The sequence below is a fragment of the Vipera ursinii genome (genome assembly GCF_947247035.1).
Source record: "Vipera ursinii genome assembly, chromosome: 9".
NCBI classification, from domain to species: Eukaryota; Metazoa; Chordata; class Lepidosauria; order Squamata; family Viperidae; genus Vipera; species Vipera ursinii.
The window spans coordinates 4,614,102-4,639,048 of record NC_139523.1 but is presented as its reverse complement, the minus strand read 5'-3'; the positions used below and the strand labels follow the sequence as shown (position 1 = coordinate 4,639,048).

At 46.0% G+C, this 24,947-nt stretch overlaps 1 protein-coding gene across 2 annotated transcripts in view; it reads left to right on the top strand.

The window, feature by feature from the left end:
• Positions 1-24,947, top strand: part of LOC310644685 (uncharacterized protein) — a 41,501-nt gene that overhangs the window by 4,581 nt on the left and 11,973 nt on the right. For both annotated transcript variants that reach the window (XM_083369946.1, XM_083369947.1), the window contains exons 2-3: positions 3,244-3,498; positions 23,245-23,345. In XM_083369946.1, the coding sequence (XP_083226072.1) occupies positions 3,244-3,498; positions 23,245-23,326 (337 nt within the window). In that variant the 3' untranslated portion in view covers positions 23,327-23,345. The remainder of the gene's footprint in view (positions 1-3,243; positions 3,499-23,244; positions 23,346-24,947) is intronic.

The window sequence follows — 24,947 nt, the reverse complement described above, 5'->3', positions numbered from 1 at the left end:
CTGGAGTTGAACTTGGCCAAGAAACTTTGCCACCTGGTCCTGCCCCGGCCCTTTTTTCTGGCTTTTTCATCAGAATTGTGGTTCTGGCAACTCAAAAGACGGGTGTCTGCCGCTCTCCGGCTGGGATCCCAGCAGCCCCATCCTGGTGCCTTTGGGGCCTCCCTGTGACAGCTGAGAGCCTCCGGCCGTGGGGTCCACGCCTGTAACGGGAGAGGGGGCAGCTGCAAGATCCCCAGCCAGGCTTCTGCTCAGCCTGGATGAAGCCGGTTGTCCGTTGTCTGCTGAAACAGCTGCTCCTATCAGCCACTTTTTAATTCTAATCTGTAATCGTTACATGTTAATCTCTGTTTTGGAATCAGATAGCTCTGCATGCTTGTTAGTTGCCCCCTTGTCTAGATTTAGGGATCATTTCAGCTCTTTTAGGGGTCAGAGGGGTTTATGTCCTTAGCTGTTTCGCACTTTTTTTGGTTCTGCATAGTTTTACCTAGTTCATACTTAGCGCTGCTACTCCTAGTGTACCTTCCCTGTGGCAGTTTTTGCAATATGCCTTTAAGTCAGTTTTTTTTTACTCCTGGCGACTGGCTAGACAAGTCTCTGTCATTGCCATTGCCTCCTTCCTAGGTTTGAGAGAAAGTGGCTTAATGCCCAGCTGGCTTAATGCCCAAGGTGAGACTAGAACTCAGGATCCTGGATTTCTAGCCTGGGCCATTAACCACTACCCAACACTGTCTCTCATTTCAGATTTAGTTTAAACTCACTTTGCATGTATAATGTTCTTGGGCCACTGCAATAAAAATTATTTTATTTTATTTTATTATTTTATTTTATTATTATTTTATTTTATTTTATTATTTTATTTATTTTATTTTATTTTATTTTATTTTATTTTATTTTATTATTTTATTTTATTATTTTATTTTATTTTATTATTTTATTATTTTATTATTTTATTTTATTTTATTTTATTATTTTATTTTATTTTATTATTTTATTTTATTTTATTTTATTTTATTTTAATTTTTTTGTTTGCTGAAAAAAACACCAGGCCTTGAGTAGGACAGAAATATCCTGCTTGCCACTTGACGCTATCCACCCCAGCGCCCCACAGTGTCTGTGCATTAAAACAATTTCTGGGCTCCAAATTTGAAAAATACGCACAATATGCTCTTTAAGGTTCTCTGACTCCTTCTGGTATGATTACATTTCTTATTGATTTAACTGGGCTAGGCATTTGCACATCAAGTTAAACCAGTAGAGAGGAATTCTGAATTTCAGGCTCAGCCAGGGATGCGGAAAATCATCTCGTTTGGAGGGGCCCTGCTGAACGCAAAGTTAGCGAGACACGCAGGACAGGAGATCGTCCAGGTCTCTGCAAGGATGCACCATTGGCTCTTTGCCAGTCTTGGTCAGATTAACAACAACTGTGCGTCACGTCTGGCAAATCTAGGCTGCTGACAACCCTTTGGGGTAGGCCAGTTCACAAAAAAGACATTCCAGGAATGTGCCTTGATTGCTGTAGGGTGGTGTTTCCCAAATTTTGCAACTTTGAGTGGACTTCATCTTCAGGGCTCGCCAGCCAGCAGGGATGGGCTTCAAACCCCAGCCAGAATAGGCGGATGTGCTGGCTGGAGCATTCTGGGAGTTGAAGTTTACCTTTTTCAAAATCAGCGAGGTTGGAAAACAGTGGTGTATTAACAGAATCCAAGTTTCTTTCTGCCCCCAAATCAAGGCAGGGTTATTTTGAGTTTCTTTCTCAGCTTGCCTCTATCTCTACCTGGGCTGGAACTGCTTCTCCAATTCCCCTTAAGGCTCTCTTACACCATCCCCAAAGTCAGCTTTACACCTACTTTACCCTCCCCTGTACCTCCCCTGGCTTCATGCCCTCTGCCAGGGTGCCAGCTCATTACTGCCTTTTCCACCTGCTTGCCTTTGCCTACTAAGCCAGGGCTGTTTTGCACTTGAGCCATTTTGCTGTGCAGCCTCACAACTTCTCTGAACACAATGGCTGAATATCGACTGCCATTTACTCCCCCTTCCAAGGTGAAAATATATGAAAAGGGCAAAGTTTGCCCGAAGGACACAGTGTTCAACTCTCTTCACACACACACACACACACACACACACACACACACACACACACACACACACACACAGACTGCTAAAGTCCTGGTGACTTTATGAGCACCGCACCGCCTTATATTTTTCTTGGACAATCGAAGTAGCCACCCTGGGATGTATTTTCAACTTCCAGAGTGACAGCACGCTCCCAGCCAGAGGCATCCCGCTGGGTTTTCCAAGATCCATCAGATGCTGGGAAATCCGGGAAGACTTGCCTGCAACATGCATGACATTGGCATGACTTATTCTGTATCAATGGAGTCGCCCTCCCACAAAGATAAGCTTTTTTTGTTGGCCCCTCCCTCCCCGGGCTGTACAAGTAGTCCTTTATTTATAACCGTCCCTTTACGTTTAAAGCTACAGCAGCACTGAAAAAAGTGACTGACAACTCGTCCTCACACTTACAACGGATGGGATCAAAATATGGGTGCTTGGACACCAGCATGCATATACCTTTGCAGTGACCTGTGGTCACGCAATCACCTTTTGCAACTTTCCCAGCCAGCTTCCGACAAGCAAATGGAAGCTGGGTTCCCTTAATGACCGCATGGCTCATTCAACAACTGCAGTGATTTGCCATGGCACAAAATTGGGCATGACTCACTTAACAACCACCTTGCTTAACAACGTGGTCTCAGTTGGGCTTGTAAGTCAAGGGCTGCCTGTACTAGCAATATGCTGACATTGCAAAGGGACCGGAGAGTGCTATAAAGCAGTGGGGGGGGGGCACGTAAGTCTAAGGGCTGTGCTATTGCTGCTGCAACCTGCAGCCTGACTCCCCTTGCAAACGGGCTGCTGCCTTGCTTGCAATCACAAGCACCATCTTGACTTGCCGCCCCCTCCCCAGGGAAGCTGGCGGATTACCATCTGATATTAGCAAGCCAGCTTCCTAGCGGCTCAGCTGTGCCTTTCTGGGTGGGGAACCCAGGACTCTGTAACCTAAGCAGGAAACAAGTGGATTTGTATCGTCCAAAAGACAGCCCACCATTCTGCCCAGGTGAATCTGCCAGGTGTCTATTGACATGCTTCCTGGACGTTGTGTCCCATAAACTTTATGCGATGATACTTAGGTTCTTTTCACGCCCTATGAATCCACCTCTCATGAGCTCTCCTTCTGTTTTGCAGGAAGCCACGTGCTCCGCCTCCCCGCCGGGTGATAGAGGAGATGCCCTGGAAAAGGCTGGTCAGCCTCCATCCAGCCACCTACTCCAGTCGCCAGGGCCTGCAGGACTACTGGATCAGCCCCCAGAGGCGTCATCTAGCAGGCAGCGCAGGGCACACTTCCAGAAAGCAGTGGCTGATCCTCCCAGGAAGCACCGGGGTCTCGGATGTGGAATCCGTCCACTGGCCCAGTTCGGGACAGTACAGGCACAAACTCATGTGAGTAGGGGGAGGCTGGGCTGGCAGAGCCAGAGGCAACACTGGTCCCTATAGCTTATATCCACCAGGCAAAAGAGCACCTTTGAATCTTCCACCTGGATGAGTTGGGTGCCTCCATCTGCTTGGTGCCCGCTTTCTGGGCTGGACTGAACTGGAGAGTTAGTATATCTTCTGGATGTCTTCAAACCCTCACAAATAACCCAGAGGGAAATCTTCCAGCTAATCCCCTCCCCCACCCAGCCCTGCTCTATGCTGTTGCCCTCTCCTGCTTTCTGAGGCAGGGGCAAAACCTAGAGAGGTCTCCAAAATTGGAGGCTCTCCAAGAACCTCACCATACCCTTGTTGTCATACTGGGGAAGGAGGAAATGGGATGGAGGAGGCTGGACCTCCAGGCTGGGTCCACGGGGATGCTGATTTTGATCTTATGCAGAGGGAGGAGTTAAACAGGGAGCTTCAGTGCCTCCCTTCCAATGATGTGTGTGTGTGTGTGTGTGTGTGTGTTTGTGTGTGTGTGTGTGTGTGTGTCCTGAAAAACATCCAGCCCACCACTGTGTCTGCTCTTAGCAGAGCTAAGGAGGGCATCCATTTTCTCAGGACAGAGAGGACCAGGTCAGTTGTGTTGCGCCAACAGGACTGAATGCATTGCAGCCTCTTTCGTAAATTATAAAGCCTTTCCACTCTGCTCCTGGCTGGGGTACAAGTCTCCCTTCTCCATCTAACCCTGGATGCACTGCCATGTCTAAAAAAGGAGGGAAGGGGCAGCCAAAGCTGGAGGAAGCCTCTTCTGGCTGATTCAGGGGCAAGAGGGAAGAGGATGGGTGGGTGGGTGGGTGGGCTTCAGACGCAAGTAGGACTTTGGCAAATGAAATTTAGGCTCCTTTCACTCCATCATGTCCAACCCAGCCAGCCACTCGAATGCAAATCGGCTCCTGGCAGTTGCTGGGTTACCGGCTCCTGCCTCGTAGATCCTTTCAGCCAATAAGGGCTTCTTTGGGTGATGTCATGCTGCTAGCTGATAGGTCATTGGCCAGAACAAGCTTGCCATTGAATATTCTGCCAGGTGGTTACCTGGATGAAGGTGGATCTGGGGCTGGACCAGTCCTGTATCCAGGCTGGCCGAGGCATTGCCGTTCTGCTCCCCCTGCAAGGTCCCTTGTAATCGGGGCTCCCAGCGGGGGTGTGTGTGTGTGTGAAGAGGGGGGAGGTTGCTAGCAACCAGGAAGGTTGACAAGTTGCAGCCATCCTTCCAGAAGAAATGTCAAGCAACACCCCATTTTGACTCTTTCCTGGCCAGTTTAAAAACAGGCATATGCCAAAGGGTGCCCCGACTGGGCATTTTCAGGGAAAAGTTTTGGAAGAGATGGATTCTGTGGGGTCCTTCTCCCTGTGCCTACTTGAAAGCAGAGTGGAAACTCAAATATACCAGCTTGGACCAGGACATCCCCTCAACTAGCAAGGCAAAAAACAATGGATGGAAACCAACCAAAGAGAGAAGCAACCTAGAACTAAGGAGAAATTTCCTGACAGTGAGAAAAATTAACCCGTGGAACTGCTTGCCTTCAGAGGTTGTGGGTGCTCCAACACTGGAAGTTTTTGAGAAGAGACTGGATAGCCATTTGTCTGAAACGGTACAGGGTCTCCTGCTTGAGCAGGGGGATGGACTAGAAGACCTCCAAGGGCCCTTCCAACATTGTTATTCTGCTCTTCTGATTGGCCATATATCACTCACAAGCCACGATTTATCCTGACTGCTCAGATGTATCGGGAAGAACAAGGAGAGGCATCTTAATGCTAATGTTCGTCATCCAGACTGGAGTAGGGCCTCCTACTTGAACAGGGGGTTGGACTAGAAAACCTCCAGGTTCCCTTCCAACTCTGTTATTCTGTATTCTCTCATAACAGTAAGGGCTGGGGTTCCCTAAAGACCCCTAATGAGGAAAAAGATTTCCTGAATTGTTTTTGTCTTCCAAGGCAAGATGTGAAAAGACTGCCATGGCAGTGAAGAGCGGTGAGCTCATCCTAGCTGCACAATTCATCAAGTTTGGCCTGCTTTCCCACCCCTTTTGGAACAGGGGGTCCCCAGACTCTGTTTAGACCAGGGTTTCTTAACCGTGGCACCTCTCAGATATGTAGATTTCAACTCCCAGAATTCCCCAGCCAGCAAAGGAATTATAGTGATTTAGCCAGTGGCGGGATTCAAATATGTGAACAACCAGTTCTCTGTGTGGATGCCACTTCTGGAAGTCCATTCTGGGCCTGGGCAACAAAAAATTAGCTACCGGTTCTGCTGAAGTGGTGTGAACTGGCTGAATCCCACCACTGGATTTAGCCCAAGAGCCTGTGCATTTTCCGTTAAATAAATTACGTATCATATTAGTGGAGCAACTGGGCTAGCATCAGCTAGCATTTCTCCAGGCAACAAGAAATCATCCAATAATTTTACATCCACATTGATAATGGATTCTTTCCTTTTTTAGTTTTTTTTAAAGTTGTTCTTATAAAGGGCCACAGTAATATTTATAATGACATCTAGGTAGCATTTTTCTGGATACGAGGTTATACAAAATAAGAGAATCATACACATGCATGCACATACAGAAATACAAACTTGTGATCAATTTCCTGTTGGTTAGAGAATTGGGGCAGGGGGAACAAACAACAGAATTTGATCAGAGTTTTTGATCACCATTATGAAACCGCTTGTAGAGAGATGAAATTGACCACATCGGATTCTCAGATGGGATTTTCAGATGGAAAAACTGGCCAGGGAAAAGAGATGGTAGAACTGTGACTCTTCCAGAAGATTCATGATCAGGAAAACATTTCCTGTTGAATCTTTTTAAATTAAGTTAACATCTATCTGTATGCAAACACTGGCATTCAAACACATTGAGAGACAGAAATCCGGATTAAAAATGAAAGAAATTGGATACTATGTCGAGGCTGCCAGCCCCCAAATCATTTTCACTGCTCCAGAATAATGAGGTGGGTGCCTTTTTCTCCCCAAATGGGTCTTAGATCAGGGGTCCCCAACTCCTCAGGCTTTGCCCAGGCTGCGGCCTGTTCGGAACCGGGCCATGCAAGCAGCGGGCAAGAGAGCATGTAGCTCTTCTTGCGCGAGTGATGGGTGCACGCACTTATGCAAGAAGCTCAATTTGCGCAAGCGGTGGGCGCGCACTCCTACCGCCTTCTCTCCTTTCCCTCGCCAGTCTGCCAAGCCAGAATGATCGGGGACCGCTATCTTAGATTGTCCCTGTTTGCTAGGAGATGACTTCTTTCTTTATTCTTTCTGATTTTGGAAGGGGATCAAGACCTTTCTCTTCAGCTAATCTTTCCATTTGCATCGTTTAACAGTGATTAACAAGTGAATTGTTTATATTCTTAGAAATTAGTGTTTTATTAAACTCCAGAGAGTTTATTAAACTCCTTAAGCCAGACATGTCAAACACAAGGCCCAGGGGCCAGATCCGGCCCGCGAAGTGGTTTCATGCAGCCCGCGAAGCCATCCTGGAAACAGTGAGGGAACGGCCCCCACTGCCTTGGCCCTGGCCCAGAGACCCTCCTTCTGCCAGAGACCCTCAGATCTGTCCCACTCCTGCCCAGGCCCCCATAGGCACCTTTGATGCGAACGATGTAGAGTTGGCCATGCTCACCCAGTAGGCCATACGCACTCTAGCCACGCCCACCCAGTAGGCCATACGCACTCTAGCCACGCCCACCCAGTAGGCCATACACTCTAGCCACGCCCACCCAGTAGGCCATACGCACTCTAGCCACGCCCACCCAATAGGCCACGCCCACCCTGGCCACACCCACCCAGCCCCCTGAGGGCAACCACAATGCTAATGCGGCCCTCAATGAAATTGAGTTTGACACCCCTGCCTTAGGCTATTAGGATTTAGGAAGGCAATCAAAACTGGTTATTTCAGCAGGCCGTTCAGGGGCAAATTTGAGAAGAATTACTCCTGAATAGGAATATACTGTTATATAGGCTTTGGGAATTGCTCAGTATAGGAATATTTGAATGTACACTACAGGCAGTCCTCAATTTATAACCGTTGATTTAACGATGGTTCAAAGTTAGGATGACTTGGGAAAACTGATTAATGACCTGTACTTGCACGTATAACCATCGTATCCTCCCCTTGATCATAATTCAGAACTTGGCAACCCGCTGATATTTACCGCTGATTGCAATGTCCTGTGGCCACGTGATTGTGATTTGTGATCTTTTTAAACTGGTAATTGGTTTTTAAAAAATGCCCATTGGAGAAGGTGAACTGACTTAACTATCTCATGACTCACTTAATGATCACCATAAAAGTTGTTGTAAAATCCAGGTCCAACTTTACTTATGATCACGAGTTACAATGGAATTCCCCATTGTGGTTGTAAATGGAGGAGTAATCTTCTTGAGTTTTTCGGTTATTTCTTCATTGTTTATATACACCAGGATTGTAAAATCAGTCAAACAGATCAATAAGGTGGGGCTTTGATCATGCTAAGATGGTTGCTTTTTTGAGCCACCTGCAGATGCCCTTGGGCTCAACCTTTCAGAGACCAGCTAAGACGCATGAATTGTTCAATACATTGGAACCCTAATGATTAAACAATGAAAAGTATTGTAACTGGCTGGCAGTTCTAACTAGGATGTATCGACCTGCTTGTGCGTGGACCAACACCCTTCTCTCTTTCTCTCTCTCTCTCTCTCTCTCTCTCTCCCTCTCTCTCTCTCTCTCTCTCTCTCCTCTCTCTGTCTCTCCTCTCTCTGTCTCTCTCTCTCCCTCTCCCTCTCTCTCTCCCACCCTCCCTCTCTCCCTCTCTCTCTCTCTCCCTCCCTCCCTCCCTCTCTCTCTCTCTCTGCCTCTCTCTCTCTCCCTCCCTCCCTCCCCCCCTCTCTCCCTCCCTCCCTCCCTCTCTCCCTCCCTCCCTCTCTCTCTCTCTCCCCCTCCCTCCCTCCCTCTCTCTCTCCCTCCCTTCCTCCCTCTCTCTCCCTCCCTCCCTCCCTCCCTCTCTTTCCCTCCCTCCCTCCCTCTCTCTCTCCCTCCCTCTCTTTCTCTCCCTCCCTCCCTCCCTCCCTCTCTCTCTCCCTCCCTCCCTCCCTCTCTCTCTCTCTCCCTCCTCCCTCCCTCCCTCTCTCTCTCTCCCTCCCTCCCTCTCTCGCCTTCTCTCTCTCTCTCTTCTGTCTCCACCACAACATCTCCACCTTATTCATATTTTTTTCTGAAGACCAAAGGCAGACACTATGTGTTGTTGGGGAAAGATGTGAAATATCCAGAGATTTATTTACATTTTTCTAGATGGAAGAGAACCACTTTGGTGCAGAGGTTAAGGAGCTGGCCTAGAAACCAGGAGTTCTTGTCCCACCTTCAGCATAAAAGCCAGCTGGATGACCTTGGGCCAAGCACCAGGAGATGGGGAGTTCTGCCTTAGGCATGAAAGCCAGCTGAGTGATTTTGGGCCAATCACCAGGAGACAGTGAGATCTAGTCCCACCTTAGGCATGAAAACTGGCTGGGTGAGTTTGGGCTAGTCATTCTTTCTCAGTCTAACCCACCTTACAGGGTTGTTGTTGTGGGCAAAATAGGAGGAAGAAGGAATATTATGCATGTTCCCTGCCTTGAGTTATGTATGAAGTAATACAAGTGGGATAAACATTGAATAAGCAAACAAATAGTTTCTCTGTAGCTCAAAAGCACTCCTAGTAGGCTGCAAATAGGTGAGTGATTGGCAGTGAACAGCACAGGAGAAAGGAACAGTAGAGAAAAATCAAAGTTGGCTTGATTCTTAGCCTCTTCCTGGTTTGGGGGAGTTATTCCTACTTCTTTATTGTGGTTTCTGGAAGTGGCATCAATCTCAGCAACCAGAGTGCTCTGCCTTTTATCTGCCTCAGCTTCTTGCCTCCCCATCTGCTGTGGCTTTCCTGCTCTGTGGTCCCAGATGGAGTTCCTCTTTCTCCATCTGTCCCTCCTTTAATGGGGTCTCGGGGAGTGGCCCACGCAAGGGAGAGGCTCCTTAAACCCAGGAGGGGAGGCTGCAGGAAGGCAGAGAGAGCTAAAATGGGGGGGGTCTCCGCCAATTGGTTGGCTCAGTCACACTGTTGCATCCTGGGGATTTTTTCTCTCAAAAAATGGCCCTGTTAGGAATCAGAGCTATTCACATAAAGAATCAGGTTTAGCTTTTTTTTTTAAGGCAGTGTTTCTCAACCTTGGTAAATTTAAGATATGTGGACTTCAACTCCCAGAATTCCAACCATGGCTGGCTGGGGAATTCTGGAAGTTGAAGTCCACACATCTTAAAAGTTCCCAAGGTTGACTAACACTACTAAATATAGATCAGGGTTTGTTTAACAATTGATCCAAGCTCGTATTTGTGTTCAGATCAGGGCTGTGGAGTACTTTGAAATCACAATTGCTGCAGTCTCTCTGTTGACATATATAAAAACTGGGTCCACTTTTCAGAATAGGTTCCTACAAGGAGTAAATTGCCAGAGAGTTTTTATTAAAGTACATCTTGTAAATGTTGGACTTAGCCTGGGTCTTGTAGTCTGCTAATATTTATTTGTTAGTTTGTTTAATTAAATTTATATTGTCACCGACAAAAAAATGTTTTAATTTTTTTTTAGAAAAACATAACTAAACGTAACTAACACAGAGTGCCCTCAAGAGCTTACATACAATGTATCTACCCTTCCATGGGATCCTGAAGCCTATTGGCAAAACTATTTTATGGGCTTTCGAGAAAATCAGTAGAATCGGGGCCAGTCAATAAACAATGCTAGTAAACTTCTATTTTAGCTAACTTCCAGTAGTGATTCATATAAATCAAAAGCAGTAGATAGATAAATGAAATAAAAGTGATGGATGCCTTGTGTATCAAAAATAAATCCAATAGCAAGGTCACACGGTGGAAGGGGCCTTGGAGGTCTTCTAGTCTAACCCCCTGCCCAAACAAGAGACCCCATACTATTCTGGACAAACCGCTGTCCCATCTCTTCTTAAAAACCTCCAGTGATGGAGCACTCAGAACTTCTGGAGGCAAGCCATTCCACTGATTAATTGGATATCTACATTGGATATCTCATCCATATGTTTCCATCTGATACTTCTAGTCCTGCTCTCAGGTGTTTTGGAGAGTTGGTTGCCCCCCCTCTTCTTTGTGACAACCTCTCAAATATTGTAAGATTACTATAATATCACACCTAGTCCTTCTCCCTGTTAGACTAGATGTAGAAGTAGATGTAGACGTAGACTTAGGAAATACATTGTCTGGAACATTGCAGTAGAATACAATGACTTTCTGATGGTCTTTGGTTCTTAGGGTGTAAAGGGGCAATGTGCAGGCTGAGGACCAACACAGTCTAGCCTGAGACTTTTTGAGCACTTTGCCTAGCCTAGCCCCAGTGATGGTGACACTTTTAGGATCGTGCTGACATACTGTATTATGAAACAGGTGCTAGTGTTTGGACCTTGGATTCATCCTGGCTGTTTTGCAACCCTGAACATTGTGTTAGTGATGCCCAGTCACAATAGGCAGTTACTTCTAATCTCAATTCATTTTCTTGTGGCTTTGCAAATGAGACAGAGCTGGTGAATCAACTGTGTAAAGTCAGAAAATTTGTTAATTCAATAGCCGCATTAAGCACATGATGCATAATTGTATCCACCGCAGCCACACCCATCTTAAGGACCAGCCTCTCCTGAAGCAAGGGCTGGACATGTTAGAAAGTACAGCAGTACATGTGGTCTTGAGCCAAGATGACCTTAATTGGAGAATGTTCTCTGTTCTGCAGGGAGGACCTCTGAATTTGGGGTATCGGGGAGACCAATACTGTAGATGTTTTCTGAAGGAGCAAGAAAGGTGGTCTCTCCAGGTTAGAAGAAAGCACATCGAAGCAAAAAGGTGAACCACCACCTGCCCTTTGAAAAAAGCAGCAGGCCTGGGGGAAGGAAGGAAGAGGAGGTGGGGGGGGGGAGAGACCACATTGCTCAGCTGGAGCCAAAGAAGAAACACATTGTGGTTTGAAGCCACTGAACGAAGATAGTCCCATTGGGCTATGGTAGCCAAAGATCAGGACTCTGGTCACAACTCTGCAAAGGTTGGACCAGTCTCCTGATTTTCTGCAGTTTGACCAGGATGCTAATCAAGAAGGACTAAGAGGGTTCAGCGAGAACTTCATGAAAACTGGTTTCAACCATCTCCAGCTGTGTCATCTCTTGGTGAACTTTGTTACAATACCCCCAAAGTCTGGCACTTGCAGACGAGGCTTGTCTCAACCTGAGCTCTGGATGAGTCACACAGCACCACCCAGGTTGCATGGAACAATATGTTGGTGACAACTACTAGTTCCCTCACCGCCACTTCTGAAAATAGACACTCCTCCAAGAACCTTAGGGCACAGTTGGGGGGGGGGCTGCATTAACCTGCAGGAGCCAGTTTAGTCTAATGGTGAAGTTGCTGAACTAGAAAGCGGGAGTCTGTGAGTTCTAGTCCAGCATTAGGCATGAAAGTGGCTGAGTGACATTGGGCCAATTCTATCTTCTTAACCCAATCCACCCCAGTATTTTTTTAAAATCCCATTTATATCCCACCCTTCTCCGAAGACTCAGGGCGGCTTACAATCTAAAGCACAAGTCAATGTGCTTAGCAATAGCCTTCATTCTATGTATATGCCTGCTTATTAGGGCTTTCGCCCCCCCCCCCCAGCGGCATTATTACAAAGTCAGCTTATTGCCCCCAACAATCTGGGTCCTCATTTGTTGGGGGCAATAAGCTGACTTTGTAATAATGCCGCAGTATTTTATGGGGAAAATACTGCAGAAGAAAAAAAGGATGGTTATGAATGTTCACCCCCCTGAGTTACTTATAAAGTAATAAAGATGGGATAAAGAAATTTAATACATCATAAATAAAACTAAACATAAAAAATGACCTACATGCCTCCAGTTCCCAAGACAATAGTTGCTACCTTTTAAAAATCCATAACTTATATAGATCATCTAACCAGGATAATATAAGGCAGGGGTCTTCAAGCTTGGCCCTTTTATGACTTGTGGACTTCAACTCCCAGAATTCCTCAGCCAGGCACGCTGGCTGATGAATTCTAGGAGTTGAAGTCCACAAGTCATAAAAGGGCCAAGCTTGAAGACCCCTGATATAAGGTCTCCTGCCTTGGTTGGACTAGAAGACCTTAGAGGTCCCTTCCAGTGCTAGGATTCTATGTTCTGTTCTGAAATCTTACCACCTGGTCCAGCTGTGCTGATGAGCAGCACAGTCCAAGTTTTTGATGCAGGACAAGTGGTGGATAGTGTGGGACAAATGTTTGGGTGTCCTTCCCTTCTCCCTATCAGGCATTGCCAACTTCCTAGCATTTTCCTGCAGGTGCAAGATCCCCTTTTTTTAGATCAACAAACACATTTCATGTGACTGAACTGGGTCCAGCTGTGTCATTTTCATCTCAGCACTAATGGTGTCCTGCCACCTTTGGTCTTTTGTGCAGCCATTTGCCATCAGTGTGAAAGTGGTAACAACCATCAGTTGCCCTCCTAATGAGGCTGGGCAAAGATAAGTGGGGGTTTCAGAATTTGGTTTTAAACACTTGTCCTGTTGCTCATCTAAGAAGACACAGCTGAGGATTGCAACCTTGACTGGTTGGTTGGGCAACTCCAAAAGATGGATCCGACGCTCTTCTCCAATCTGACCCTTTGTCCCAAAATAGCCTGGCTGACAGATCCCAGTTATGGAGAAGTGCTGTAGTGCCAGTGAAACTGGGGTCAATGATTGCAATCAGTACTGACTTTTCCTCCATCTTCTTCTGAAGCCCCACAGGAGCCACAATGCTGGCAGAGGCTCACTGTAGCCAACAGCACCAGTATCTAGCCATGGAGGAGGCAAAATAGCACACACACCCCCACCCCAAAATAACAAGAATGGGGGGGGGAAATTAGGAAGCAGCAGAACATCTCCAGTGCTTTTCTTGACATCAGAAGCAGAGATGCGGCATTGGCAGAATCTGTTTATTTCTCAGTTTAAACCAGTGTTTTTCAAACATGGCAACTTAGATGTCACTTAGGTGAGATGGATGAGGTACAATTTAAAAAAATAAATAAATACTTTAACACATGTGGATTTCAACTATTCGTCAGCCTGCTCCTACGAGTTGGTCCATACTTCTTAAAATTGCCAAGTTTAAGAAATGCTGGTTTAAATGGATCTTCCACGTACAGGTAGTCCTTGATTTACAACCATTCATTTAGCAACCATTCAGAGTTACGATGGCATTGAAAAAAAGTGACTTACAACTGGTCCTCAAACTTACAACCATCACAGCAGTCACATGATAAAAATTTGGAACACTTGACAACCAATGTGTATTTATGACAGCTGCAGCATCCTGGGGCCATGTGACCTTCTCAGCCCCTTTTTGACAAACCAGATCAATGGGGTGAACCAGATTCACTTAACAACCACATGCTTCACCTAACAACGATAGCAATTGACTTAACAACCATGGCAAAAAAAGAGATCATAAAATCAGGTGTGACTCACTTAACAACCATCTTACTTAACAACGGAAATTCTGGCTCTAATTTAGGTTGAAAGTTGAGGACTTACAACTTAGCATTAGCATTCTCTGAAGAGAGCTATCAGTGCATGTTTAAAAATAAAATAATAAAACAAAATAATAAAATAAAGCAGCTCTTTCTAAAGACCATCAAACCTACTTTTATAAGGCACTGCAGAGCAAAGATACCAAGAGTCGGGTGTCTCCTCAGCTTGAACCCAGGCAGCCTTACAGGACAGTTCCCACAACTTCAGGACTAGATGCCTATAGGGGTCACTAGGAGCTGGCCAGCTTGCACCCTTTGCTACGTCAGCAACCCCATCATTGATGAATCATTCCTAATTTTTATGTCTGGAGAAGAGTGAACACCTTGGAAGAAAGACAGTTAGTTGTCTCCGCTGTGAGCTGGGTTAAGACATGTTCCTCTTATGGCTGTGCCATTAAAATGGGAGTGCCTGGGCATCTTTGCACTATGGTTTTGGGGCTTGAAGAGAAATGCTGTCTTCCACACATCAGAATTCAAGAAGGCTCTGGTAGGAATTTGTGTGAAGTGTTGTTCTGCAGATCAGGCCTGTATTTTTCTGCACTGCTTTGTCCCCAGAGGGATTCTCAAGGTTCCTTTTAAAAAGTCACCCCAAATTCACTACAGACGCGAGTTGCCACCCTGTGCAGAAAGAAGCTGGTGTGGATGGGGCGTCATTCCTTCGCACCTGGGTGCACCTGCTTGGCTCATCACCTTCTGCCCACTGCATGGCATGGGTGTGATGCTACTCGTGCGGTGGTGAGGTGCAGAACAGAGTGGGCCCGACAGCTGGGGTGTGTGGGGGGGGAGAGAAGCAGCAGCCGGAGGAGAAGCTATTTTGGCTCCCAAGCAGCACCAGAACGGCCAATTGCCTGCACGGGAGAGCAGGTGGTTCTCTGAATTAAGGCATCAGGCTTTGCAGCAAGCAAACAGCAGATGGGCTGGAGGGGGAGCAGCAGCTAAGGGGGAGGGAACCTGGCTAAGCCAACTCCTGACGCTTCCTATAAATACTGCACAACTTCCCAGCTCCCTGCTGATCTGAAATTGATGTTCTTAAACTGGTCTCCTGGTCCCGCCGGGAAGAGACTGAGCTGCAGCTACGAAGAAGCAAGGAGGTGTCGGCCCTTCCTCTGGAGCTCCTAGCTCTTTGTTGCAGGAAAGGGTTTGCTTTCTCATCCAGGGACCTCATTCCCACGTTCAGGATAAGGGGCTCTGAAGATTTGAACAAGGTTGAGCAGAAGATTCCCAGCTAGGTTTCGAAGCACCCGGAACAGATGGCAGCAACAAGGCCAAGGAGCAAGTCACCTCCTTTGTGTACACTGCATGGTGGCTGGTTACGGTACAAGCACACAATCCTTATCAAAGCTTCAGGATCTGGGTGTAGCCCTGAGCAAAGTCCATTTTGGTGGTGAATGGCAATATTTAAAAGCCCAAAAGCTCTGGAAATGGAAGGCTTCCTCTCTGCGTTTCAGGAAGAAAAAACAACAACCCACATCAGGCGGAATTCCTGTCTGAGCTGGCTACAGTCCTGGTTACTGCTGTAAACTTCCCCTGATCACAAGTAAGCAACAATCAAATCACCGTGGCTTGTGCTGAAATGTTGGATTGCAATTCCCCAAATTCCCAGCCATCTTGGGAAGGGCAGTCCTATAAATCTGGAGCACGCAGAGTGGGCAAAGCTGTTCAAAAGGTTGGTTTGGTAAGTTGGACTTCATGGTTCTGCAGTTGAAACCAGACCCGTGAAAAGGCAGTTTTCAACAAGTGTGTTTTCACCTTGAAAACTTAACCCGCTGGATTCCTGTACCTACAACACAGCTGGAAACAAACTTAAAACTCTCTTTCCAGATTAAAAGCTCTCCCACTGCATTGGTCTCAATGATGGCCTGTCGAGTTGTGTTTGGTCCAGAATGTGGTCAGCACAGACTTCAATTGGTGGATTCTCTTGCATCTTTACCTTTTCCTTTCTGTGAGCATACGTAGTTTCTACTGTCAACCCTTTTCTTTTGAAGTACCTGCCCTTTGACCTCCACCCCTTTGACCTCCACCACCACCAATACCCTTGTACCTGACAACTTCCAGTATGGTGCATCCTATGCACCATCTTTCATGGCTCTCTCACAGGAAGGAAGGAAGGAAGGAAGGAAGGAAGGAAGGAAGGAAGGAAGGAAGGAAGGAAGGAAGGAAGGTCCATCTTTCTGTTGTTCGATCAATGAACTTGTAAGAAAAAGATGCCATTGTATCCTTATTGCTATTACTTACTCTATAAGAAAAGCTGATAGAACTTTTGGCAATTTCACATCTTTTTTTTAGATGTCCACAGCTTCATCAGTCCAGCCACCCCAAATGAAATGTAGGAGGGCAGCTCCCACTGACCAAAGAGGGGACCTTACTGCCACAGAATCCAGCTGGAGGGGGAAGTTTGACTGTAATGAAAGAAAGCCGAGCAGGCACCCCAACTTACTTGGCTGAGTTAGCATAAGGATCCACTTTCCACTTCCTCCACACTTCCACTTTTGATACAGGTGGAAAAGGCGGGCTGTGGTTCCTTTGTGATGAGTTTGGGCAAGTAGAGCAAGTAAATTCAGGCCTTCCCACCTTCACAAAATGGCTAGTGAGACCTGCTGGTTGTGCGACCAGCCCCATCGGCCAAGTCATAGAGAGCACCTGGAGTCCTGGGCTTTCAGCTGCAGCCAGCCCAGGCAGATCTCATCCTTTCCTCATAGGAAAGGAACTACTGATGACTCTGTACATGCTGTTCCTGCCTTGGGGGGTGGGGTGGGGGAACTTCTCAGTAGTGACACACACCCCCAAGATCCTGTAGGCCCCTACCTTCCCAGTCTTCCGTAAAGTTGGAAAGACCTGGCTTTTCCCTCAAACCTTGGGGTGAGGTTAGCCTGCAGCTCAGGAAAGCACTACAGTTGTTACAATACATGAGTTTGTGCTGTGTTGTGGGGGGGGGAGAGTAGAAATGTGCTGTTTTTATGGTTTTTTTTATTGTTTTTAGTTTATTACTTTTGAGAGCCATCCAGGGTTATGTTACATAAGATCTCTCAAACTAATAGAGACATGGATTGTGGGCTGAAACTTTCTAGAACCACCAGCTCATGATGAGCTGTTCATGGAAAACTCCAAGAACCAGGATGAATGTGAGACACTTCAGCAGAGCTTGTCCCAAGGTACTATTTCAGGAGGCAACTGGAGTTATTTTTTTTTCAAAGACGTTTTGCTTCTCATCCTAGAAGCTTCTTCAGCAATGACAGGATGGTGGGGAATGGAAGGATTAATATTCCTTGCAGACAGCTGGTCGTTTGCATTATTTTAAAGAGTCGTTGATGCCATTTGGAGCTTTACCTGTATCCTCAGGGTCACCTGAGTAGTGCAAATGTGTGTGGAGCCTTCTTGGCTGCAGGATGTTTTCTGCCCTGGGTCCCTTCACTGTTGAAGACCGGCACAGGCTGTTGGGGGTGAGTCTGTGTTGTCTGACTCTAAAACTGAAGCGCAAATGCTTCCCGTAGTCTGCAGTGTTGTCTGGGAATCCATTCATACTCCCACGTCATTCGAAGGGTGTTCATCCCAAGGTAGCCTCAATGACTCTCTAAAAGGATGCAAATGAACAGTTGTCTGCAAGGAATATAAATCCTTCCATTCCCCACCATCCAGTCAGAGCCGAAGAAGCTTCTTGGATGAGAAGCGAAATGTCTTCAAAGAAAAACAAGAAAGTCCAGTTGCCTCCTGAAAAAGCAGCTTTGGGACAACCATGACCTGGATGACTGAGAATCTCCGTAGACATTCAGCCGAGCTTCCTCGGACCTCTGTGTGTCCCCACAGAAAGCACATGTCACACAATGCAGTGGCTGGGTGGGAAAATTGCATATGGTTAGTCCTTGCCTTACGATCATAATGGAGCCTGGATTTTCTGTCGTAAATCATGATTGTCATAAGTCAAGGCACCCATGTGACCGATCTGATTTTACAACTTTTTGTGGTAGTTGTTAAGTGAGTCCCATAGTTGTTAAGTGAAGCAATAAAAGGCTGGAAACTGGCAAAAAAGTTGGAAATCCCAGTTAAGCCACGGCACAACACTGCATTCAGCTATAAAGGTGAGTCAGTTGCCAAGACCTAAAATGTGATCATGTGACTCTGTGTGTGTGTGTGGTGTGTGCGTGTGCATACGTGTAGCTATAGGAACTCTAAAACTGGGTCTTCAATAGCTTTGGTGTGTGTGTGGGGGGTCCATCATAACTTTCAGTGGTTGCCAAGCAACCACTTAAACAAGGACTACCTGTAAAATCATGGCTTGCTTGACTGTGGTGCATGGATTCAATCTGGATTCACACCATCTCAGACATTCTTTGGAAGCTAAATTAGCAGGACTAAACCAAATTTAAACAAACCACACATGGTGTGATTATTAACTGAGCTCCTAATTGTTTCTGTCTTCCCTCCCCCCTTCTCTTTTTTTCATGTTACCGCCATGTCACATCATTTCCCTTTTCTCAGAATTGTTAACAAACAGTTTGCACAAGTGAACTCTAACAAACAAAACTGCTGAACGAAATGCTGTTAAACCTGCAGTTGTGGGGGAAAGGAAGGGTTGTGCATGGGCGTGGGTGAAAATGCACAATTTTTAGTTCAATTTATCGTAAAGATAAATTTAGTTCAATTTGTCGTAAAGAAACGAACTTGCGTCCTGTTTTTAGAAATTCTGGGCTTTGTCAGGATTAGTCACGAAGGTTACTCTGGATTTCTGCTCTTGTAAAACCCCGGTCTCGTGGCAAGGGCTGAACCTAGCAACTGCATTGCGAACCCTTTGCTCTGGAAAAGTGCTTCTTGCTTTTCATCTAAATAACGCAAATACTCATCTGCATCACAGCCTTCAGGAACCTCAGAAAAACAGCCAGGAAGCAAATGTAGTTTAACCACAAAGATGCCAGACAGGGGTTACTTTTTTTTTTATTGAAAAGTTTTACAATTTTTAAATACAATGAACTCCCTCCTCCCCCTCCCCTCTCCCCAACCCTACCCTACCCTCCCCCCTTCCCGACTTCCCAGAGCTGAATACAGGGTATAATAATACAAACATAAACTAAAATATGTTAACAACAAAAATAAAACATTAAAGTCTATCGCACTTTAACTCTCCATCGTCAAAATAATAATAAAATAACTACTAGCTAATCATACATCATATAGCGCCACTACTTATTCAAATGCTAAATGAAACTTTTTAGTCCCATATTTATCCTGAATATAGTCAATCCATCTTCTCCATTCCACAATATATCTCTGTTGCGATTGTTCTTTCAAATATGCCGAAATCTTTGCCATTTCCGCCAAGTTGGAAACTTTCAAAGTCCACTCTTCTATAGTCGGCAATTCCTCCTTCTTCCAATATTGCGCAACTAAAAGTCTTGCCGCCGTAATTAGATGCAACATCAACTTAGTGCCAGACAGGGGTTACTGTGGGATTGTCAAGAAAACCAGAATGGCATCCACAACTGTGTAGTTGAAGCTCCACACATTTTTTTTTAGGTGCAACACATGTAATCTTGACTTTAGAAGAGAATATTTGTAGCTCAGGTTGAACTGTGGGAGCCTTTGGGCTCTGAGCTTGGTGGTTTTCTTGCAGACATTTCATTACCCAACTGGGTAACATCATCCGTGTTAGAAGGAAGTGGGGTTTGCTGTCTGGTTATATAGGACTGGCTTGCCTATCAGTGTGTTTTTTTTATCTCGGTAATTCCTTGATTAGGCTGTTGTTTATTGTTTAATTGTCTGTTTAGTGCTTGATGCAGAATATGTTACTTAGTTGGGTAACTCCTAGAATTCCCCATAGCATGCTGGTTGAGTTGAAGCCCATGCAACTTAAATTGTAATTGTAATTACAATTAAATTTTAAATTTTAATTGTAATTGGGGTTTTTAGTTCAAGGTTAGTGTAATCATTTTAATTGTTTTTAATTTTTGTAACTTGTTATATTGTTTTTAAAAAACCTCGTGAACCGCCCTGAGTCCTACGGGAGAAGGGCGGTATATAAGTCTAATAAAATAAAAATAAATAAATAAATTAAAGTGCCCAAGGTCAAGATACATTGACATAAGCCATGCCTTGATGGATAAACCCCTGATCCACCTAGTCCAGAGTGTGTTGTCACAGTGGCCAACTAACTGCCCAAGGAAGCTGGTATCTCAGCAGATGGTCTGTCAAGGCTGATAGACAGTCATCCCCATGTTGGCCCCAAGAACTAAATCAGATCAAGAAATCAAGTTCGCATGACAACTATGTTTATAAAGAGTGGCTATGGTAACCAAATCTTGCAAGTCTGATTATGTTATACCCCCCTTTTCCTTTAGTCATGTGAATTGGGAGGGGTGTCTGAGTGGTGTATGTATGCCTTCTTCATTGTCTGGCATAGGCAGTGTTTCCCTCCTCATTGGTTTGGTCACAGGTATTTCCTCTCTCTGTCTAGGCCTCCCTCTTTACTTTACTAACCCTAATCCTAGCTTTTTACACCCCACGACTTCCATAAATTGGCCCAACTCTTTTGGAAGCTAGCACAACCTCTCATGGTATTGTGTGCCTTGCTACCTTCAACTGCTTATCTATCAACACCGCCCAGGAGAGTCTCTGGTACAATTTTAGTCACATCCACAAATGGCTTTGCTTCAACACCTTCACCTTGGCTCCCTCATTATCCACCACCAAACCAGCCCACCACAATCTCTACTATGCCAGCTTCTGACACCTGTGTTCTGTCCCTGTGAGCCACTTCTTTTTTTTCTTTTTTTTTCTTCTGGCAACTGTCTGAACTAGTCCCTGCAGTTTTCTTGGCAATATTTTGGAAGTGGTGTGCCATTGCCTGCTTCTTTGTAGGGCTGAGCGAGGTCACTCAGCTGGCTTTGTGCCTAAGGTGGGACTAGAACTCGTGGTCCCGGGTTCTAGCGGGTGTCTTCACCATTCTACCAAAGGGGCACAATTACTTGGCTTGAAATCAAGGTAGCACTTTCCTTTGACATCACTGTTGGGTCACCACCATTTTACTCAACTCCCACTAAAGCATTATCCAAGACAGCTGGCAGAGGGAGCTCCACTTCCCAACATCCACGGGTCTCTCAATAACCTGACCAAAACAGATCTCAAGGCCATCAAGCCTCACCAGATGCCACCACCATGACCACCACTGTCTTCCAGTTTCAAATAGCCCTCCTGAGTGCCCAGAATGACTTCATCAACTATAGGACTTCATCCATTCTCCTGCAGCTTCTGCTCCAACCCAGCTTATCATCTTTATTCCCTACAATTCAGAAGAAACCTTTATTGTTGTTACTAACGCAAGAAGAGGGAATGCCAGAAGCAGCATCTGAGGAAATATTAAGAACCTTTGTATAAAAAGAGTTCCCCTGCAGGGATTTTTTTAAAAAAGCTGAGAACGCTGCTCGGAAAACAGCAAACATAGCAATAGGGCGAGTACCGGGGCCACAAATTTCTGCATGAAAAATGAAGAGGATATCCCTACTAAAAATGTATTTATCGTTTTGGGACGTTCACTTAGCTGCCCGTGTTGAATAGCTAACTGTGGGCAATGACCTTTCAGTTCAAAAGAAAACAATATTTTAAGAAGCCCATGAAGAAAGCTAAAAATAACCCAGAAAACTGAGGCGCTCTATGAAACATTTTCAGAAAACAAAGACGGATAAATTGGACTCTGCTAATATCTCAGCCTTGAGGTCTGGGAACAAAATCAAATTTTTCACAGCCTTTCAGAAGGCTACGGGGTTGAGACTCTCCAAATCTCCTCCTCCTCCTCCTGGTTTGCAATATTTTCCAAAGCACACCTGCCAGTCGTTGGAAAGAATCAGCCTTGCTGTGGGAGGGAGGGAGGGAGGCTTGTCTGTTGCATCCTAACAGCCCATGAGAAATGGCAGTCTTCAGATGTGGAGCCTGCTGGTCATTCTCACCAAGGATGGAGGTCAAGCTCCCCTTCTCCAGAAAAGCATCCCGGTCTAGATGCCAGCGGTTAGTCCTTCAAGGTAGACCAGACCAGGAAGCCACACGACAAGGTTTCTTCGTTGAGTCTACCTTGAAAAGGGCTAACATCAGCAGAGGGACAACAGGCCAGGTGGTTATACAAGGGCCACAAAGAGGGAGAGACGTTGCCTCTGTTGAAATCCTTTTCCTAAAACTAGTGTGCAAATACCTTGAGGCAAGGTTCCCGGACACACGCAGCAAAGGAACAAAATTTTCGTTCGGTCAAGGTCAATGCTTAAATGACACAACTGATGCTCTTTTTTTGGACAGCTGACTCTTTTTAGAAAGTTGAGGGTGGAGACGTGTCCCCAACCTGAAACCCATCCGAACACACACTGCGCACTGCCCCTCAACTGTACCCCTAAAGAGGCTTCCGTTTATTTCTTAGTCTTATGAAGTTTTATTAAAGGTCTTACAAAAAACATAAAAACTAATGCAATCTTATAATGAGTAAAAGCCGTAAGGAAAGAAAGGAAGAACAGAAAGAAATAGAAAAAGGCTTCCAACTTCCTTTGCATAAAATACAAGTACAATTACAAAATTATCTCTTGCTCTGATTGTAAAAAAAACGTACTCTTTTCTATTATCCGTTTCCCCCCCCCCAATCATCAAAACCACAAATCATAAGTGCACTTTTTCCATTTCATGCAAAAAGTCTACAGAGGTTTCCCATCAGCCGTAAATGTAGATTTATTTTTCTCTAATCAAGGAGATCAATTTAGACATCTCTGCAAGTCACCTTCCCCCACCATTCCTCTCTCGTGGGTAATGTCAGCCATTTCCACTTTCCACCTTCTCTTTGGTTTGTTTGCTGGGTGTTTAACAATAACATGTTACGAGGAAGGCAAGGTTACCCCATTGTGGCCAGGGCTTCAGCCATCACTGGGGCTGTTACAGACTTCCAGGCAGCAAAGCGAGGCAGAGGCTCAGCTCCTGGCAAGGCTCTGCATGGCTGCGGGATGCCTTCCATTTCATGGGCAGCCAGGCATGCTGGTCTGGTTAGATGGGGGTTGCCAGCGCTTCCATTGGTCTTTGCTCCTGAGCAGAAGGTCCCAAGAGCAGGACTCCAACATAGGAGGAGCCAGCTGGGAGGTCCTTTGTTCTCTTGACCAGTGATGGACTTTCTCTTGTAGATGGAAAAACCACTGGCAATACCTGAACCATTACTACCTGGGCAAGAGGCCCTCCTACCGCTTCCTCCGAGTGAACTTTTGAACCCGACCCAAAGCTTCTGGTAAGTAGAAAAAAACTGGATGAAGTGCAACCCCAGAGAAAAGAGGGGGCAGGGGAATCTAGGTGCGAAGGGCTCCAGAGAGGTCCTGTCTTGGGGGGGGGCGCGAGCCCTGGATATCTCCTTGCAGCCTCCTTGGAAGATGCAGCCAGTCTTCCTTGCACAACTTCCCCGATGTTGAACTATCAGCCTTCAACAACCTGTTTTTCTCTGGCTGTCCTGGACTGACTCCCCCAATCCTGAGGCAGCTTCTGGCTGGGAGTGCCGGTGTTCTGTTCCAGCTTATGACCAGCCCTGTTGAATGTCAGGGACAACCCTTTTTTATAGTCAACAGGCTAGAAAAACCCAACCAAATTTATTTATAAAGAAATCAAAAGTTCAAACAAGAGTTAAACAGGAATAACAGACCAGGACTCTAGCAGAAGATCTTCAAACAGTTGCCTTCAGCAACCAACACCTCCCACACCTTCCCCTTTTATCAGCAGTCCCAAGGCGTGGCTTCTCATTGCCTTCTCTTCCTCTCACTGAGTTGCCTCATTGCCTTTCTCTGTTCTGCTCTTCTGGATTGCCTCCTGCTCCTAGCATCCCTGAATAGATCCAGCTGTGAATCATCTACGTCCAATACCTCGTGCTCACACGGCTGAGTCTGAGGAGAAACATGATGGGAGGGGCCAGGCTGAGAGTCCTGCAGTGCATCAGAGCCTCCCTCTGACACCAAAGGCTCTCCCCTCCTCCTCCTCCTCTTCATAATCATCAGACTCAGCTGCCGGTATCACAGGCTGACGCTGAATCACAACAGCCAGGAAGCAAAAAAACCAACACAACAAGCAAGATGGGGATAGGCTGGTTGGCTGTCATTCTCAGCCAAGGGGTTGGGCTGGAGAGATCCAGGTTAAGAAGCATCCTGGGGGTGGGGGGAAGGTCAGGGGAGAAAATGGTGAAAGCCGCCTTGTATCCTTCCAACACATGTGTGAAAAGAGCAAAGCTTGAAGATAGAGATGACTCTTCCCCGTTCATCTCCATCCTCAGCCCTGGAAGCTCCCAGTACACTCTAGACTTAGACACTCAGTGCAATCTGCTTTGGAGGGTGATTGTTGTAGAAAAAATGGAAGAGGGAGGCTACACATTCTTCCTCTTGCTTTTAAAGGGCAAGTGAGATATACATCTAGCCAATAAATAAATAAATAATTTCAGTCCTTAACTGCAGGAATCGGCAAATCAACCAGTGACTTAACAACCATTTGTTTAAGGACAGTTTGAAATTACAGTGGCGCTGGAAAAAAAAGTGGATTGCAACCTGTCCTCACACTTATGATCCCTGCAGTATCCCCATGCTCAAATGATCAAAATTCAGGCACTTGGTAACTGGCATGTACCTTAGTACGAGAGTTATAGCATCCCAGGTCATCCCAAGGTCAAGAGCCTTGGTGGCGCAGTGGGCTAATGCCTCCTTAAGTAACACCAGCTGCCTGCAATTAGTGCAGGTTCGAGTCCCACCAGGCTCAAGGTTGACTCAGCCTTCCATCCTTCCGAGGTAGGTAAAATGAGGACCCAGATTGTTGGGGGCAATTAAGCTGACTTTGTAATAATGCCGCTTGGGGGGGG